Source organism: Thamnophis elegans, chromosome 13, assembly GCF_009769535.1.
Source record: "Thamnophis elegans isolate rThaEle1 chromosome 13, rThaEle1.pri, whole genome shotgun sequence".
NCBI lineage: Eukaryota > Metazoa > Chordata > Lepidosauria > Squamata > Colubridae > Thamnophis > Thamnophis elegans.
The window spans coordinates 47,281,497-47,301,103 of NC_045553.1; the positions used below are offsets into that span (position 1 = coordinate 47,281,497).

General features: G+C 48.6%; 1 protein-coding gene across 1 annotated transcript in view; it reads left to right on the forward strand.

The window, feature by feature from the left end:
- Positions 1-14,178: 14,178 nt before the first annotated feature.
- MCAM (melanoma cell adhesion molecule) overlaps positions 14,179-19,607 on the forward strand; it is a 40,111-nt gene continuing 34,682 nt past the window's right edge. Inside the window, 1 exon segment of the mRNA XM_032229891.1 lies at positions 14,179-14,285. Within this exon segment, the coding sequence (XP_032085782.1) occupies positions 14,216-14,285 (70 nt within the window). The 5' untranslated portion in view covers positions 14,179-14,215.

A 19,607-nucleotide genomic window follows, 5' to 3' on the forward strand; every position in this document is an offset into this window, starting at 1 on the left:
AAATAGGAACCAGTTGCCTGAATGTCTGGATTTTGATCATGGTGAACCCTGCTGTAATGGTTGCAAGTGTGAAACCCAGTTCTAAGTCACTTTTTTCAGTGCCGTGTAACTTCGGACAGTCATTAAATGAAACCGTTGTAATTAAGGGCTACCGTAGCCTTGGTAGGCAGGAACCAGAATTGGGGGTAAGGAGTGAAACTACATCTACCTTTCCCCATAGAAATCAAAAGAAGCCAAATCAGTGTTTAAGATGGATGGACTTCAACCCCAGAAATCCCCCAGCCAGCATGGAATTCTGGAATTGAAGTCCACCACACCGTAAAGTTGTTGTTGTTAGTTGCAAAGTCATGCCCGATCCATTGCAACTCCATAGACAACGTTTCCTCCAGGCCTTCCTGTCCATCTCCATCCTCTGGAGTCCATTTAAGCTCATGCCGGCTGCTTCAGTGCCTCCATCCAGCCACCTCCTTCTCTGCCCTCCCCCCTTCTTCTTTTGCCCTCCATCGTTCCCAGCATGAGGCTCTTCTCCAGGGAGTCCTTCTTTCCAATAGGTGGCCAAAGCTTTGAGTTTCCTCTTCAGGATCTGGCCTTCTAAAGAGCAGACAGGGTTGACCTCCTCTAGGACTGACCGGTTGGATGGCCTTGCAGTCCAAGGGACTCGCAGGAGTCTTCTCCAGCACCAGAGTTCAAAGGCCTCCATTCTTTGGTGCTCAGCCTTTCTTATGCTCCAACCTTCACAGCCATCCATTGCAACTGGGAAAACCGTAGCTGTGACTAGATGCCTCTTTGTTGGCAGGGTGATGTCTCTGCTTTTTAGTATTCTGTCTAGATTTGCCATAGCTTTCCTCCCCAGGAGCAAGCCTCTCTTAATTTCTTGGCTGCAGTCCCCATCTGCGGCGATCTTGGGAGCCCAGGAAAATAAAATCTGTCCCTCCCTCCATTTCTTCCCCATCGATTTGGCAGGAATTGAGAGAGCCAGATGCCATGATCTTAGTTGAGTTTTGCACTCTCCTCCTTCACCCACATCAAGAGGCTCTTAATTCCTCTTCACTTTCTGCCATTAGAGGAATATCATCTGCATATCTGAGGTTGTTGATATTTCTCCCGGCAATCTTAATTCCAACTTTTGATTCATCTAGCCCCGCCTTTCTCATGAGGGGCTCTGCATGTAAGTTAAATAGTAAACCGTAAAGTTCCCAGATTTAAAAAAAAAACCCTAATTTAGATGCTCACAATATCATTGTTTTCTTTCTGTAAACTTCCTTGACAGGCTGTTTGAGCTCTGATTCATTTTCTTGCTGTCTTTTATACCCCAACTGGCGATGGAGAAACAACAAAGAAGAAACGCCTTGATTTTTCAATCCCTTTTTTTCCTATCATTATTTTCTCACTGTTTATTTTCCTGAGCCAGGACGATTAAAAAAAAAAATCTTCAGCCAAACCTTGTCTGAATTTAGTTTTGCAGAGATGACAGAGCTGCCTGTTTGATGTAAACTTGTGAAGTCCTGTAAATAAGGGTTATTTTTCAACAAGAACTCAAGCCTTTCTTAGCAATGTTTAAAAAGATGTCCAAAGTGCTGCAGGCATATTTTGTTAACTCGAATGATCAGCCAAGAAAGTTAACCCTTGATCGGGAAAAGAAACCAGACAGGTTTCTAGCTCTCAAGGGGTGGGATGTGTGTTAATTTTTTTCCCCTGAGCAATAAATAACTTGGATAACACAGAAGTTTTATCGAGACCTAGGTTTTCTGACCCAGAACGTCCTTAAAAAGTATTAATCAGAGTCTTGGTCCCGGCAAAACCTCTTTGATTTTACACGACTGTGAATTCCTTTCATTCACAGTCAGCAAGGCTTGGCAAACAGCCTTTCTAAGGAATGTTTATCAACACAAACCTTATCTCGCTTGGCGAGCTGCCAGATAACTAGTTTCCAAACGCAGGGCAAGACCAAACTTGGCACAGAGTCTCATAATCACGAACAAATTTCCACTCTTGAAACCACTGAAGGGACAAATTGTTTCCTGCAAAAGCCCCCTCCCCATTCGCTCCCCTTTTGTTTCCTATGGGGAGGGGCCAATTACCTCCAAGGTGTGGCTTTACTCCCAAGTCGACCCTGCTTTCTTAGTTGTTCTTGTCTTCTGGCAGCTCTGCGCATGCGCACACTGGGAACAGGCTCCAGCTGTTCTTCTGCCTCACTGCTGTCTAGCTCCGAAGGCAGCTGATAACTGGCATACGGCCCTGGCCCCCTCTCTGCCTCCGACACAGAGTCATCATCAGAGCCTTCCCCAGATTCCAGGACTGGCCCAGGTTCCTCCCCAGCCTCCTCACTGTCCGAATCTGCTGCCAGCTCCACTGGAAAATGGGGTTTTGTATTATCTTTGTTAATAACATTAAGCTTCTTAAAAGAATTTCTCAGGTGTTTCCTTTCTCAAAATGGCAGGAAATGATGTCCTTGATTTTTGGGGAAGCTGCTACAAAGTGGGGCGTGTTCCAGTTTTATTTTATCTCTTCTCCTTAAAAGTTCAGCTTTCTTGACTTGATGTACTTGTTGATTGGGACTATTAATCTTGAGCTGGAATTTATTCTTAGGTGCAATTTGTCACCTCCCTTTGGGTCGCATCTCCAAGCTGGTTGTCTTTCCATCACTTTATTGATCTTAGACTATAAATGGCAGGTTGGTCGCCCCTACAGATCTGTCCTGGATGAATACTAAAGTGAAAATTCTGTAGGCAATGAAATTTCATTTAATGTATGCCTATTTGTGTACTTTTGTGTACCTAATTAGGGAGTTTGCGCACCTATATGTTTATTTTACTTGTTTATTTGATTTGTCAATCGTTTACAAGATAATAGGTATAAGAATAAACATGAGTATGAATGAAATGGGGACGAATAAATGGGCAAGTAGGACAGGGATGGCAGGCACGCTGGCATGCCCCCCTTGAGCACCTCTTAGGAATGGGGTGAGATCAAGAGTAGACTGTTTAATAGTAGACAATTTGGCTCAGTGGCTAAGACACTCATCCTGTCAATCAGAAAGTTCAGCAGTTCAGCAGTTCAAATCCCTAGCGCCACCTAATAGAGTGAGCTCCCGTTCCTTGTCCCAGCTTCTGCCAACCTAGCAGTTCGAAAGCACGTAAAAAGTGCAAGTAGAAAAATAGGAACCACCTTTGGTGGGAAGGTAACAGTGTTCCGTGCACCTTTGGGGTTTAGTCATGCCGGCCACATGACCACAAAGACATTTTGGCAACTCTCCAAGCCAGAGAAAGTCTGTGACTATAAATCCTCCCTTGAAAGACTTTTGAGCAGAATTCACAGTAAATTACTAAAAGGGTTTTTTTGTCAGGACAAGGAGTTTGCTTCATGCTCTCGGGAAGCCTCGGTCAGAACACCACCATGGGAAATGGGTTTGGACCATTCTTCTCTTAAGCGTTTCTCAACTGAGCAACTTTTAAGATGTCTGGATTTCATGTCCCAGAATCTCCAGCCATCAAAGCTGGTTGGGGAATTCTGGGAGTTAAAAGCCCACACCTCTCAGCGTTGCTAAGGTTAGAAACGCTGGTCTGGATTGCCTAACTCCTTTCTGGACCTCAAGATGCAGAATGATGGTTATCCCATTAGCCTGGGGGGAGGATCTGGGTGGCGATTTGCAAAGAGACGCTTCCAACAAAGAATCCCAACACAACAGATGCATTTATTTATTCATTACTTGTTTACTGGCACCTCTGCAACCTCCCTCCCAGCCCTGCCGAAACACACAGCCAGTTGCTGAAATGGCCCACCTTCCTGATCTTCTCATACCAGGCGACTCCACAACCGAGGGGCTGGTTTGAACTTTTGATCTCCAACTATTTGGATGGGAATAAAGTAAGCCTGACCTTCAGTTTCTAATCTGCCGCTTGTTTGGACAGCAGCTCAGAGAGCGAGCCTGAAGCCAAGACAGCAGGGAAACAAAGCCAGCCGTCAGATGAGCCAGAGGTGCAAGAGGAATCATAAACTCCTAGGGCTAGAAGGGACCTTGGAGGTCTTCTAGTCCAACCCCCTGTTCAAGGCAGGAATCATTATTCCTTCCCGGACAAATGGCGGTCCAATCTCTCTGTGAACACCTCCAATGATGGAGCACTCGCAACTCTGGAAGGCAAGCTGTTTGTTGATTGATGGTTCTCACTGTCAGAAAATTCCTTTTTTCCAGCCTGGATTTCTCTCTGACTAACTTCCACCCATTGTCTCTCTCTCTCTCTCTCTCTCTCTCTTTCTTTTTCTTTCTTTCTTTCTTTCTTTTTCTTTCTTTCCTTCCTTCCTTCTTCCCCTTCCCTTCCCTTTCTTCTCACCCATCTTCCTTTCTTCCCAGCCATCTTCCTTCCTTCTTCCCTTCCTTCCCACCTTCCTTCCTTCCTTCCTTCTCATTCATCATCCTTCTTTCCTTCTCACCATCTTCCTTCCTTCTTTCCTTCCTTCCTTCTTCCGTCCTTCCCATCCACCTTCCTTCCCTTCTCACTCATCATCCTTCCTTCTTTCTGCCTTTTTCCATCCATCTTCCTTCCCTTCCTTCCTGCTCACTCATCATCCTTCCTTCTTTCTCACCCTCTTCCTTCCTTCTTTCCTTCCTTCCCATCCACCTTCCTTCCCTTCTCACTCATCATCCTTCCTTCTTTCCTGCCTTCTTTCCCATCCATCCTCCTTCCCTTCCTTCCTGCTTCATCATCCTTCCTTCTTTCTCACCCTCTTCCTTCCTTCTTCCTTCCTTCCCATCCACCTTTCCTTCTCATCATCATCCTTCCTTCTTTCCTGCCTTCTTTCCATCCTCCATCTCTTCCTTCCTTCTCACTCATCATCCTTCCTTCTTTCTCACCTCTTCCTTCCTTTTTCCTTCCCATCCACCTTCCTTCCCTTCTCACTCATCATCCTTCCTTCTTTCCTGCCTTCTTTCCATCCATCCTCCTTCCCTTCCTTCCTGCTCACTCATCATCCTTCCTTCTTTCTCACCCTCTTCCTTTTCCTTCCTTCCTTCCCATCCACCTTCCTTCCCTTCTCATTCATCATCCTTCCTTTCCTGCCTTCTTTCCCATCCATCCTCCTTCTCTTCCTTCCTTCTCACTCATCATCCTTCCTTCTTTCTCACCCTCTTCCTTCCTCTTTCCTTCCTTCCCATCCACCTTCTTCCTTCCTCCTTCCTCCCCTTCCCTTCCGTTTCTTCTCACCCATCTTCCTTCCTCTCACCATCTCTTCGTTCTTTCCCATCCATCTTCCTTCCTTCCTTCCCATCCATCTTCCTTCCTTCCCATCCATCTTCCTTCCTTCCTTCCTTCCTTCCCTCCCATCTTCCTTCCTTCCCTTCCCTTCCCTTCCCTTTCTTCCTCCCTTCCTTCCTTCCTTCCTCCCTCCCTCCCCCCCGGCACTCTTCTGCCCGCTTCTTCTGACTCGTGCCCTGGGTAGGAACAGTCCCCAGCCTCGTCCAAGAGGCTTCCAAACTGTGCCGCAACTAAAATATACAAGCCTTTGAGCCACACAGAGCTCTTTGCTCAAGGCAGCTCCTCCAACAGCTGCACGCGACATCCAGATGCTGCTGTGAGATCCATCCCCAGAGCCTCAAGAAGTCCTTGCCACCTTGTTAATCATAATGAAGTAAAAGCGTATTCAATAGGCGGGGATGTCTCAATGAACCGTCTTGAAATAAACGATGGGTTTAATTAATTGGATGACATTTCGACTGAGCTGAAAATCTCATTAAAAGCCCATTACGGTTTCGTCCCAGCCTGTTCAAAGGGACCTTTGCAGAACACGCCAAAAGGTTGCATGCTCTTCCGGTTGAAACCCTGCTGAAATTGTGTGCGCTGGTGCCTTTGAAATGGGCCTTTCCAGGGCCTCGGGCAAATAGGCTTTCCTTGACGCCTCTTCAAACCCTTTGATGAGGGATCTTGAAGAACCCAAGGAAGGGTTTGCCTTGAAAAGATCCCAGAAGCCGAAATGGAATAACAGAGTTGGAAGGGATCTTGGAGGTCTTCTAGTTCTAGTTGCCCTACTCAGAAAGGAAAGCCTACCTATGCCATTTCAGACAAAGGCTTCTCCAATCTCTTCTTTAAAACCTCCAGTGATGGAGAAGGAAGGAAGGAAGGAAGGAAGGAAGGAAGGAAGGAAGGAAGGAAGGAAGGAAGGAAGGAATAGTAGAATAACAGAATAACAGAGTTGGAAGGGATCTTGGGGCTTCTAGTCCAACCCCCTGCTTAGGCAGGAAACCCTGTACCGTTCCAGACAAATGGCTGTCCAATCTCTTCTTCAAAACCTCCAGTGATGGAAGGTTTTTCAAAGAAAAACCAGAAAGTCCAGTTGCCTCTTGACAAAAGCACCATTGGGATAACCATGACCTTGATGACTGAGAATCTCCATAGGCTTCAATTTCTTCCTTTTTCCTCCTCCTTCCTTTCTTCTTTCCTTCCTTCCTTCCTTCCTTCCTTCCTTCCTCTCCCTCCCTCCCTCCTTCTTTCCTCTCCTTCCTTCCCTTCTTCCTTCCTTCCTCCCTTCCTGCCTTCCTTCCTCCTTCCCTCTTCTCTTCTCCGTTGCCTCTTGAAAATCACCTTTGGGAAAACCATGACCTGGATGACTGAGAATCTCCATAGACCTCCAGTGATGGAGCCCCACAACTTCTGGAGGCAAGTCATTCCACTGATGGTTCTCTCAGGAAATTTCTCCTCAGTTCTAAGTTGCTTCTCTCCTTGATTAGTTTCCACCCATTGCTTTTTGTCCTGCCCTCAGGTGATTTGGAGAATAGCTTGACTCCTTCTTCTTTGGGGCAGCCCCTGAGATATTGGAAGACTGCTATCCTGTCACCCTATTTCAGGGTCGGCATCCTTAAACACTCAAAGAGCCACAAAGTTCCTAACCGGAAGCCCCCCCCCCATTCATTCTGGAGCCAACCGAAGTCCGTTCCCCCACCATAGAGTCCCCTCCTAGCATGGCGTCCTTTTTCCTCTACCTGTCCTAACCGAAAGCCCTATCAATTGTGGAGCTGAGCAGAAAACCCTCCCCTTGCCATAGAGTCTCCTCCTGGCGCACCCTGCTTCGCCCCCTCCAAAACCTTAAGCTCCTCTCAAAATTATGTGTGCCGACTGATGACAGGGAGCCACAGCAGAGGGATGAAGAGCCACATGTGGCTCCAGAGCTGTGCGTTGCTGACCCCTGCCCTAATTCTTCCTTTTATTAAACTAGCCATACTCCATACTCCATCCCGCAGCCGTTCTTTATCTGTTTCAGCCTCCAGTCCCTTAATCATCTTGCTGCTCTTCTCTGCACACCCAGCTGCTACTCACCTCCTCTTTGGCCCCCGATTCCACTCGCTGCCAAACTGGATTGTCCAATCCGTGCTTCACACCAGCCTCTTCGTCCAAAGGAACACGCTGGCGCCTGGCATTTCTCTCAGCCCAGCGAGGCCTTTGCGAGCCTTTAATCTCATTTGGAAATGGGATGGAGGGTGGGTGGTGGTGGTGGTGTGGATGCATCATTTCTGATGATTCATCTGAACCTAATTCGCTCTGAAAAGAGGGAAACGAAAAGCTGGGATGGTAAAGCCAGGTTCAGAAACTTCCTTCTGGAGAAGGATTTGAGGAAGGCATTCACGTTCCACAGATACCGTAATTTTTATTTCTTTCTAAAATAGGACAAGGGTAGCTGAGGTGACCTTTGCTCGGTTGAACCTGGAGTAGCTGCTTCCTTTCAAGGGGCACGAAAGTTGTCCCCACAAATGTAAACAGAGAGAGAGAGAGAAAGAAAGAGAATTAGCTGCTTCTACAAGTGCTAGGAAAGGTTAAAAGATAAGCTATAAAGGGACAGATGTTTTGAACAGACCAAACTGGTTGAGTGTCTCCAAAACAAAAAAGGTTGGACTGGAGCCTCCAATTTAAGAAAGCGCAGGCTTCATGGTTCATACTGGCTTGTTATCATTTAACTGGAAGGGCATTTGCAGTCAAAATGTCCTGTCTCCCACAGATCCTAAAACTCTCCCCTCCTTGGAAGAGCTTTATAGCTCCCGCTGCCTTAAGAGAGTTCAAAATCCTTAAAGATCCATCTCCTCCTGGGCACCCTTTGTTTTTTTTGAACTATTACCATCTGGCAGACGGTACAGGAGAATAAAAACAAGGACAAATAGCCTGAAAAAACAGCTTCTATCCCAGGGCAGGAACTATATTGAATTCTACTGGAGAGTGCAATATGAAGGCACATCAGGGGTTTTCAATTTCAATTTATATAGCAGGGAAGGAGGTGTGTTTGTGTGTTTTATTTTATAGCTGTAATGTACACTGAAGATGGCATTTAATTTCATTGTACGAGGTGCAATGGCAATAAAGTAAACCAGAACTAAAACGATGACGTATTATTTGCTGAGGTCACTGTTGTGGCCTGCCAGTGGCCAGAAGAGCTGGCAGCAGATTCGGACAGTGAGGAGGTTGGGGAGGAAGATGGGCCAGTCCTGGAGTCTGGGGAAGGCTCTGATGAGGGCTCTGCATCAGAGGCAGAGAAGGGGCCAGAACCAAATGCCAGGTATCAGCTGCCTTCACAGTCGGGCATCAGTGAGGCAGAGTAAGGCCGCAGGTGGACAATGAATGGCCCCTCCCAGAGGAAATAAAAGAGGAGCGAAAGGGGAGTGGAATTTGCAGGAGACCATTAGTTCGCTTAATTGGTTCGTGACTTTCTGAGGCACCTTGCCAGGTTTAGCAGAGATCGGCCTGGCAGCTTTCCAATCAGATAAGGTCTGTGACCGTATATCCTCCTTTGAAAGACTTTGCTGGATGTGAATGAGCAGAATTCACAGTCAATTCATAAAAGGGTTTTTTTTTGTCGGGACTAGGAGTTTGCTTCCTGCTTTCGGGAAGCCTCGGTCAGAACAGTTAGCTGTAGGTCAGTTTGTTGGCTTCTCGTTCTGAGATTAAACTGCGTTGCAACCAACTTAAAGAGTTTCCCCTCTGTTAATCCAGCAGGAGCTTCCAGGGATGGTTGGAAGCCATTTACATCTCGCAGTTCTCCTGAGGTCAGAAAGGAATCCTAGCTTGGTGGTCTGGCCTGGTGCACACCAAGACTTCTTCTTCGGACATAAATCCTGGAGATGGCTAAAGAGGTCAGCTGTGTCCGTTTGGGGACTCCTTCCTCTCTTTTCCCCTTCTATTTTTTTCAGACCCCATTTTTCAAATTGTCAGCGCCTCCCCTTTTCTCTCTGCAGCTGCCCCGTCAGAGGTCAAGACGAAGAAGCCAACAGGAGCTGAAGGAACAAATCAAATGGCTTGTTTCTCAAAGAAAAGGAGCTGAAGAGGAGATTCCACAACGAATATGGAGGAAATATTACCGATTCTCCCAGGCATTCATGATCTGGCTACCGGGGGAAGCACATCTGCTTTAAATCTCTCAGTTGTAGATGTTAGTCTTGGAGAAGGTTGAGTTGAAGGAGAGCAAAGGTTTCCTTCTCGGTTAGCTTCTCTTTTCAAATTCATTCTTGAGTTGGAAGGAAGAACGGTGCTTAGAAACACCGGGATCCATCTTAGGTCTCTTTTTGGAGGGAGGGAGGTGGTGGTGGTGGGGAGGAGGAGGAGGAGGAGGAGGAGCCAAACAGTTTGCACAATGAATTTGGAAAGCCATGTTGTTCCTCTACATTAGTTGGTTGTAGGTTAGAACATAGGATGAAAAAGTACAGAAGAAGAAGGAGGAGAGAGAGGGAGAGAGAGGAGGAGAAGAAGAAGAAGAGAAGAAGAAGAAGAAGAAGGAAAAGAAGAAGAAGAAGAAGAAGAAGAAAAGAAGGCTGGGGAATTCTGGGAGTTGAAGTTCACAAGTCTTAAAAGTTCCCAAATTTGGACACCCCTGTTCTAAACAAAGCACAACAGCAAGGAAGAAAGAAACTTAACCAAGCTCAGCAGAGAAAAATCAGGAGAATGTAACGCTTGGGTCAAACTTCAGAGGTGTCCATTGGGATTCCCGACGCAGCTGGCGAAATCCATTGTTCGCCGTGAGGCTGTTTCTGAAAAAGTTGGCAAGCAACGGGTGGTGTCGATGGCAGGAGAGGGTTGAGGAAGGATACAAGGAAATCCTCGCAGATTACGAGCCGGCTGCAGAAAAGGTGAGGTCAGACTTCCTCAGGGCTCCTCAAGATAGGACGGGAAGGGGGAAGGAGGCTTTGGATGGAAGAATAGGAGGAACCGAGAAAAATGGATCAGGATTCAGGTGAAAAAGTGGTGGCCTGAGTGCTCTGCCAGCAAAAACGGGCTGCCGGGCTCCGTTTTCAGCTGGGACGGCCTGCTGCAGCCCTCTGCCAATGAAAATGGAGTTCAGGAGGGCCACACGCGGCTCTGCAAGCTCCATTTTTACTGGCAGAGGCACTGCGGGCCGGTCCTTCGTGGTTTCCAGGGCGGCCAGATCTAAGCACCCGTGGGCCAGATCCGGCCCCCGAGCCTTGAGTTTGACACCCTGGTCTGGATCAGCGATGGTCCTTCAACTCCTGGGCGTTGAAGTCCCTACATCTTAAAGTTGTTGGGTTGGAAAACATTGGTCTGGAGTTCCAGATTGGGCGCCAGCAGCCAGAGGAGCTGGCAGCAGATTTGGACAGTGAGGAGGTTGGGGAGGAGCATGGGGCAGTCCTGGAGTCTGGAGAAGGCTCTGAGGAGGGCTCTGTGTCGGAGGCAGAGACGGGGCCAAGGCCGTCTGGCAGTTCTCAGCTGCCTTTGGAGCTAGACAGTGGTGAGGCAGAGGAACAGCTGGAGCCTGTTCCCAGTGTGTGCATGCACAGAGCAGCCAGAAGACAAGAACAACTGAGAAATGAGGGTCAATTTGGGAGTAAAGCCACAGGTGGACAGTGAATGGCCGCTCCCATAGGAAATAAAAGAAGGAGCAAAAGGGGAGTGGGCTTTTGCAGGAAACAATTCGTTTGTTTGTTTGTTAGATTAGTTTCAGGAGTGTGAAGATCTGTCCGTGAATCTCAGAGACTCTGTGCCTAGTCTTTCCTTGCACAGAACCTTCTTTGGAAAATATTGACATGGCAGCTTTCCAAGATAGATAAGATCTGTGGTCATAAATATTCCTTTGAAAGACTGTTTGCCAGGCCTTTGATGAAGGTGAATGGGAGCAATTCACATTTGTCTAATAAAAGGGCTTTTGTCGAGACCAGGAGTCTGCTTCGTGCTTTTGGGGGGGGAAACCTAGGTCAGAATTGGAATTATTGATGGAATTATTGATCTGGAGGATCCACAAGGGAAGGAGAAACCATGTGAAATCTCTTAAAAACAGGTGGTGCTTGGATTGGTATCACCCCAGCTCTTATCTTGTCCTTGCAGGCGATTCTGGGACCTGACCCTGTAGATAGGACATTCCCGATGAATCCTTAATGCTCAACCAGGTCAAAATGGGCTGCTTTGAATGGCTTAAGAACGCGTCACGCCTCCCATCTGTTCCTTAGCCGCTTGAACGGGTGCAAACAAATGAGAGGTTAAAGCAAGTCAGGAGGTTTGTTTATCTCAGGTTAACCGACTGGGAAAACAGGCCCGGGAGTTGATAATGATGTTTATGGATCCTGGTATTTTCCCCGCTCAGCAGAAATGTGTGTTTTAACACAAACAAACCTATTTGGGGAACTCAAGGGGAGAAAGGAGGCAAGAGGAGACACGGTAAAGCGCTGGCAAAATGGATAAATTTCCCAAAGACCAGGATGCTGCCCACAGAACAGTTGCAGGAACTGGGAATGTCTAGTTTAATGAAAAGAAGGACCAGGGGAGATATGATAGCAGTCTTCCAATATCTCAGGGGCTGCCACAAAGAAGAGGGAGTCAAGCTATTCTCTAAAGCACCTGAGGGTAGAACAAGAAGCAATGGGTGGAAACTAATCAAAGAGAGAGAAGCAACTAAGGAGGAATTTCCTGACAGTGAGAACAATTAATCAGTGGAACAGAAGTTGCCTCCAGAAGTTGTGAATGCCCCAACACTGGAGGTTTTTAAGAAGATGTTGGATAGCCATTTGTCTGAAGTGGTGTAGGGTTTCTGCCTAGGCAGGGGGTTGGACTAGAAGACCTCCAAGGTCCCTTCCAACTCTGCTATTCTATTGTAAATAAAATATAAATAAAATAATAAATAATAAATAAATGAAATAATGAAATAAATGAAATAAATGAAATAAATGAATAAATAAATAAATAATAAAATAATAAATAAAATAAAAAAATAAAATAAATAAAATAAAAAATAAAATAAATAAATAAAAAAAATAAATAATAAAAATAAAATTAATAAAATAAACAAAACAAAGAGAGTCTGCAGGAGCTAGCAAACCCCCTCGTTCTGCAGAGGGCCTGGGGCTGGCTGAAGCATGGAGGAGCAGAGCCGGCTTCCCTCTTGAATCTCCCCGTCTGCCTTCAACTCCCCCATTTCTTTTCCTGGTTTTCTGAGACTCCGTTTGGGGAGGGGAGCGGCGCATACCTTTGTGCTAACCCTGAAAGCTCTGGAAAAAAAACCCCAGTGAACTGGAGAAAAACCTCAGTCCAGACGGTGCAGGGAAAGTGTTGCATAAAACTCCACTCCAGGGCACAGTTTTTTCCAGCTTACCTATCTACATCCATCCACCCACCCACCCCACCACCCACCTACCTACTTACATGTCTGTCTGTCTGTCTGTCTCTTTCTATCTCTATCTATCTATCTATCTATCTATCTATCTATCTATCTATCTATCTATCTATCTATCTCTATCTATCTCTATCTATCTATCATCTATCATCTATCTATCTACTCTCTATCTATTTCTTTCTATCTATCTATCTATCATCATCATCTCTATCTATCTATCATCTATCTATCTATCTATCTATCTATCTATCTATCTATTTCTTTCTATCTATCTATCTATCTATCTCTCTCTATCTATCTCTATCTATCTATCATCTATCTATCTATCTATCTATCTATCTATCTATCTATCATCTATCATCTATCATCTATCTATCTATCACCAATCTCTATCTATCTATCTCTATCTATCTATCATCTATCTATCTATCTATCTATCTATCTATCTATCTATATATCTATCTATCTATCTATCTATCTATCTATCTATCTATCTATCTATCTATCTATCATCTATCTATCTATCTATCTATCATCTATCTATCTATCTCTCTATCATCTATCTATCTATCTATCTATCTATATCTATCTATCTATCTATCTATCTATCTATCTATCTATCTATCTATCATCTATCTATCATCTATCTATCTATCTCTACCTACCTACCTATCACTGCATAATTTTCTCTCTCTTTCTCCTCTCTTCTCTCTCTTCTGTCTGTATGTCTGTCTTTCTGTATATCACATTTAAGCATCACCTATCTCACTCTCAGAGAGACTGTACAGGTAAGTCCTCGACTCACGGCCGTTTGTTTAGTGACCATTCAAACACCATTGAAAAGACTGACTTACAACCAGTCCTCGCACCTATGACCACTGCAGCATGACCCAATTTGGATGCTTGGCAAAATTTGGGCATCTTGCTCCCTTGTGGCAGGCGAGAAACTTCCCCAACAGGGGGTTAAAAGGATGGTGCAGAGAGTGCCAGGTGAAAGGGGCACGTTTTTTGGTGGCATATGCCGAAATCTAAGAGGTGGGGGAGGGGCAGAACCACCCCCCTTTCCACTGCATTCAGCCTATTTGGGATTTTCAGTCCTGATGGGATGTCCGCGGAAGATGTGGCAAAGCAGGGTCCCCCCCCCCCCAGGGAATGTCAGGTCAGGAGGGGAGCTGGGAGTGCTGTTCCCCCACAAGCCCAGTTTTGGGTGAGGGGCCCCTGCTTTCTCCCCCCCCACCCAGACTGGCTCTGTTGAGACCCCCGAAGCTCCTTCGCCTCCCCGATCCCAAGTTGGAATCGTGACTTTTCTCTTTGTCTGAAAAAAAAAGAAAAGAAACTGAACCGGGCACCCCGAGTGGCACTTGCAAGCTCCGCCGCACGCATCTGCCAGGGAAACTGGCCAGATGTGCCCGCATCGGCAATCCGGCACCTGGGAAAACCCTCCGGCTCGCCCGCGACCTGCTCGGATCCGCCTGCTTTTCCGCGCTGGTGCAGCCCACCCTCGGGGGGGCGTCCTGGGCGCCCCCCCCCTCGTAGCATCCCCTCCCCTCGCCCGTGACGTCGCCGCCGGGCTCCAGTTCCCCGGCTCCTTGGCCGCAGTCGGTCCGGCACCGTGCGGGCGACCATGAGCTGCGGACGGCTGATCTCCCTGGCGCTGCTGGGCTGCCTCCTGCTCGCCAGCTCCTGCGGCGGAGGTGAGTAGGGGGCGCCCCGAGATGGACGGGAGGCTCTCGTCCCCAGACCCAAGGCTCCATCCAGCCTCTTGCAGCTGCCACCGAGGTTACAACCAGTTTGGGTTGCCCGCTGCAAGCGCGCGTCTGGCGCTCTCCAAGCACGGCGCGCCTGCTTTGATAACTGGGGCGGCGGCCGGAGCCCCTCCAGTTCGAAGCGAGCCCTGGAGGTGCCCGCGTGGGAAGGGGGTGCCCAGCCGTAGAGCTGCCATAGTGGAAAGGGGGTGCCCAGCCCTGGAGGTGCCCGCGTGGAAAGGGGGTGCCCATCCCTGGAGGTGCCCGCGTGGGAAGGGGGCGCCCAGCCGTAGAGCTGCCTGCGTGGAAAGGGGGTGCCCATCCCTGGAGGTGCCCGCGTGGGAAGTGGGTGCACGGCTTGCCCGCCCTTTCACCCACCCGAGGATGGTTTCTGGCTAGGCAGGGCGCGCGAGTCCCACCCGGTTGCCGGAGAGCGAGGGCGCCTTTCGCGCTCTCGGGCTTAGCACCGTTGGAGAACACACCCACCTTTCTCCTCCTTCCCTCCGCCTCTACTCTACTCTACTCCAGGGCAGCATGCTACAACCGCTTTGCAACTAGTGGAGGGAAAGGGGGCGGGGTGCGCGGAGGTGGAAAAGAAAAGGGAAGGCGCAAAAGCAACGGAGTTGGGGCGTTGGGAGTGAGGGGCGAGGGATGGAAGGCTGGGGGGAATCCCCCCAAAACGCAGACCCTGCAAGCCCCGTCCGCCCCCCCTCCCCGCTTTGATTTACGACCCCAAGTTGGCCGCGCATTCATATGGGCGCCGCCTGTTCTGCTGGGGGAAATGCGGCGGGCGGGCAGGGCGAGGGAGAAAGGGATCGCCCCCCTCCCCGGTATTAGGAAGGGATTCCCTAGGACGACCCCCTGGCCTCGCCCCCACCCCCCCGCTTCCAAGCGCGGAGACCGAAGGAGGGGAGGGGGCGGCAGGAGGCGGGTCCGCCTTTGCTGCAGTCTCGTTCGAGCGGGGTGGGTTTTTTTGCCAAGCCTGTTCGGGGACCCCTCCCACAAAACCGGTTGGCGTTGTGGCCACCGGCTGAGGATCATGAGGCTTGTAGTCCTGCCCGTTGAGCAGGAACCCAGCTGAGCCGGACGGCATTGCCTGAGACTCGCTTGCCAACCGTGTTGAGCCCAGGGCGGCGACCGGCCCAACCCTTATCCATTTTTGGGGAGGGGGGGAAATGCAGCGTCCTTCCCGGGGCTTCGTGTGGCCCACGCCCCCCCCCCCCCTTTGCTCGTTGCAAATGCCGTTGCTTGGCAAAGGGTGGAGCTCAGCCCGGCACCAGCTGCTCCGCAGGAAAAGATCTGGCTGGTAGCGGGAGGGTGGTGCCTCTCTTCTGCAACCTTTGTTCCACCTTGCCCGCAAAGAAGCAGAGCTAAACCTCCTGCCTCCGAGAGGCAGCACAGGGGTGGTGGGTGAGGGGTTTCCTCCCCCCTCAGAAGCTGCCAAGCCCAGAGCTGGCTTGGCATTTTAGAAGGACGGATGGTGGCTGGTGGTGCAAGTGAGCATCCCCCCCCCCTCCCCGACAGGTGCTGGGCTTCCTATCTTCCCTGATTGGCCCCTCCCTGCCCATGGAGAGCAGGGCACTGAGGGAGGGGATTCCAGGCACATGCCCGCCCACCTGCCCACTATGCATGCCTGAGGCTCCTCGGTAAAGCTGCTGGTGGTGGCACATTTTTGACATTTGATGCCGGGCGGGCGTCTCCGGTGGCTGGTGTTCTCCCAAGGCTGAGATGCCTTCCTTCCACACCCAGAAAGTGCCAACTATCTGCCTCTGCTTCCGTCTGCCTGTCCATCCTTAATTCAAGATGGCAGAAATCTCAGCTGCCCAAAGGGCGTGGTGCCTGGGGCTCAAAACAAGACATCCGTAAAGGTTTTAAAACCTTGTGCCTTTCGCAACTCTCTTCCCCTCTGCCAAGCTTTTTACAAGATTAGCTGGCATCTCCTTTGCGTTTCCAACTGCTGGGTCATGCCCCGTTCAGAAAACATGTGGATTTTTCTTCTTATTCCTTCTTCTTTTCCTATCCCGGTTACATATTCAGAAAGACTTGTGATGGGGAAGAGGTTTCATAAAACAAACAATGTATGGAATTTGAAAAAAGGGCCCCTGTGTTTTGGCTTGTTTTGCCTGGTTTTTCAGGGAGTATTTATAACTTGGGGGGGGGAGGATGGTGCCAACAATTTCCAGGGCTGCACTCGGCCTGGGAACAAGCTGTGCGTTAAAATATGTAGAAGTTTTTTTCAAGGAGGAAAGTGTGGACTTCGGCAATGGGAAAAGAGGGAATTCTGTCCTGCGGGCAGCTTTGCCTTGCAAAATCTTGCAGTTCTTTCAATTAATAGCCATGGAAAGGTAGGGGGGGGGAGAAGGAACGTGCTGGATGAAGCCTTATTCCTTCCTAAATGTTCTTAGAAAATAAAAATTGAGGGGGGCTTGTTAGTCCTGTGTTTTGTGGGTTGCTCAGAAGGGGGGCAAAAACTCAGGTGACCGAAAACGTATTCGGGGTTGAATAACTCAAATTGCTTTCTGCGTAAAACCAAATTTGGTGTCGGGCCACACCCTTCCAACACCCCGTTTTGCGAGACGGCTCACTGCGGGATGGCTGTGGGCTTGTATTTTATGCGACTTGGATGGGGGTGGGGGTTGCGATGCTCAGTTCAAATCAATTCCTAGGGCAAATTTCATCAAAGGCTTAACATCAGACACATAAATGAATCCAGCTCTTTGGCATCCTTTCTCCAGGGGCTGCATTTGAGATCAACATCTTTTTAAAAAAAGGGGGGGGTGCTTTTAACTGTTTTCCTGGATGTTAGGCATGAAGGCAGGATGAGGGTCTTCGCAGGGGGAAGAGGTGAAAAGAAATATCAGTGCAGTTTTGCCCTTTTTTTTGGATCTTATGTGAACGGGAAACCCTCAGTGTCTCTATTGGGTTCATGCCAGTAAGATAGAGGTCTTCTCAGTAGCCTTCAAGGGCAGCCCCACAAAGAGCACATTGCAGTAGTCTGTTCATGGGTGGGTGGAAGTGAGAGGAGTAACCATCTCCGATGTGTTGGCTCCTAACCTATTTCCAGGATCTTCTAGCATTGACCGTTAGGCCTCGTAGAAACTTCTGCTTCTGGGACCATGTTCCTCAGCTTGCCAACTTTCGGACACGTGGACTTCAACTCCCAGAATTCAGCCATCCCGACTGGGGATTCTGGGAGTTGGAAGTCCACATGAAATCCCCCCAACCTACGTTCTGTTGATGAGATTTCTCATCCTGCCTCATCTTCTGTTCTCCTTTCGGGAAATCATTTTGGGGACTACACCATGTATCTGAGCATGGCCATGCCATCTAAGGACACTGGGCACAAGTGTCCACTAGAAATTCTTTCCAGCTTGGAAAAAAACAGTTGGGCATACCTCAAAGGTGCTTTTTTTCAGGAAGCAACTGGACTTCCTTGTTTTTCTTTGAAGATGTTTCACTTCTCATCCAAGAAGATTCTTCAGCTCTGACTGGATGGTGGGGCGTACAAAACCTTGAAGAAGGAACCTTTGTGTTCCATCTTCTCAATTTCTTTCTGGGTTGGATGTCCCAGGTTTGTCTCTGTCTTCAGGTGTTGTGGCCAGCACTGCTGGCAGCAGATTCGGACAGTGAGGAGGTTGGGGAGGAAGATGGGCCAGTCCTGGAGTCTGGGGAAGGCTCTGATGAGGGCTCTGTGTCGGAGGCAGAGAGGGGACCAGGGCCGTTTGACAGTTATCAGCTGCCTTCAGAGTCAGACATCAGCGAGGCAGAAGAACAACTGGAGCCTGTTCCCAGTGTGCGCATGCGCAGAGTTGCCAGACGAAGGGAAGAGCTAAAGAACAAGGGTCGACTTGGCAGTAAGGCCACAGGTGGACAATGAATGGCCCCTCCCCAGAGGAAATAAAAGGGGGCAAAAGGGGATGGAGTTTGCAGGAGACCATTAGTTCGCTTAATTGATTCGTGACTCTACGAGACTCCTTGCCATATTTTGCAGATCTCAGCCTGGCAGCTCTCCAAGCCAGATAAAGTCTGTGACTGTAAATCCTCCTTTGAAAGACTTTGCTGGAGGTGAATGAGCAGAATTCACAGGAAATTAATAAAATGGGTTTTTGTTAGCTTGTTTCATGCTCTTGGGAAGTCTCAGTCAGAACATAAGATGCCTGCCTATCTTGACAATAGAGTGTTTAAAGTTGTTTTAGAAGGTGTCCGAACACTGAAAGAATTAACTGAATGAGTCAACAGAACCATGGCAAAGACGCCACTCTTATTAGCTTCTCTTTGCAGGTCTGGGTAGTGTCAATTAAGTTTGGCAGATGAGGCCGGGTCTAAAGCAGGCTAGTCTAGGGAAGAGAAGGACCAGGGGAGACATGATAGCAATGTTCCAATATTTGAGGGGCTGCCACAGAGAGGAGGGGGCCAAGCTAGTTTCCAAAAGCCCAGACAAGGAATAATGGATGGAAACTGAACCAGGAGAGATTCTACCGGGAAACAAGGAGGAATTTTCTGACAGTGAGAACAATTAACCCATGGAGCAAAAGTTGCCTTCAGAAGTTGTGGGAGCTTCATCCCTGGAGGCTTTCAAGAGGAGACTGCCTGCCATTTGTCAGAAATGGTGTAGGGTCTCCGGCTTGGGCAGGGGGTTGGACTAGATGACCTGCAAGGTCCCTTCCAACTCTTGTTATAGTACATGTTCACCACCACAGCTTTCCCTGCTCACTTCTCACAACCTTGCACACGTTCCTTCTCCTAATCACACCCGATAGTATGGAAATAACCAGTCCTAAGACTGACTCACCCCTCCGGTTGGTTGTTTCCCTTGAACGGGGGCCAACGGAGATCATCAGACAACAATTTTGGAGGAGCTCCAGAGGGCTTGATCTAAAATTCCACCTCTGCTTTGAATTCCCCGCCTGATGCTATTACCTTCGTGGTGGGGGAGGAGAGGGAAGGGAGTATTTGAAAACTATTTAAGACTCCTCCCCTCCAAGAGGAGCACAAGAGTGAAAGTTGGAGAAGGAAGAATTTCACGTCTGAAGAGTCGCTTAGTGACATTTCGAAGTTATGACTTGCCTGGAAAAAGGAGCTGCAACCCGGTTCTGGAGTTCGGATGGATTTCGTCCCCACCACCATTGTCCCAGAACTGCACTTCTGGCCCTCAGCAACACAACCACACTCACAGCTGAGGTTTGCAACAACTGCCAATCACGTGAATACATTTTACGACCGTTTTGCTTAAAAGCGGAAGTTACTTCCAACGTGGGACCCCACACTGTG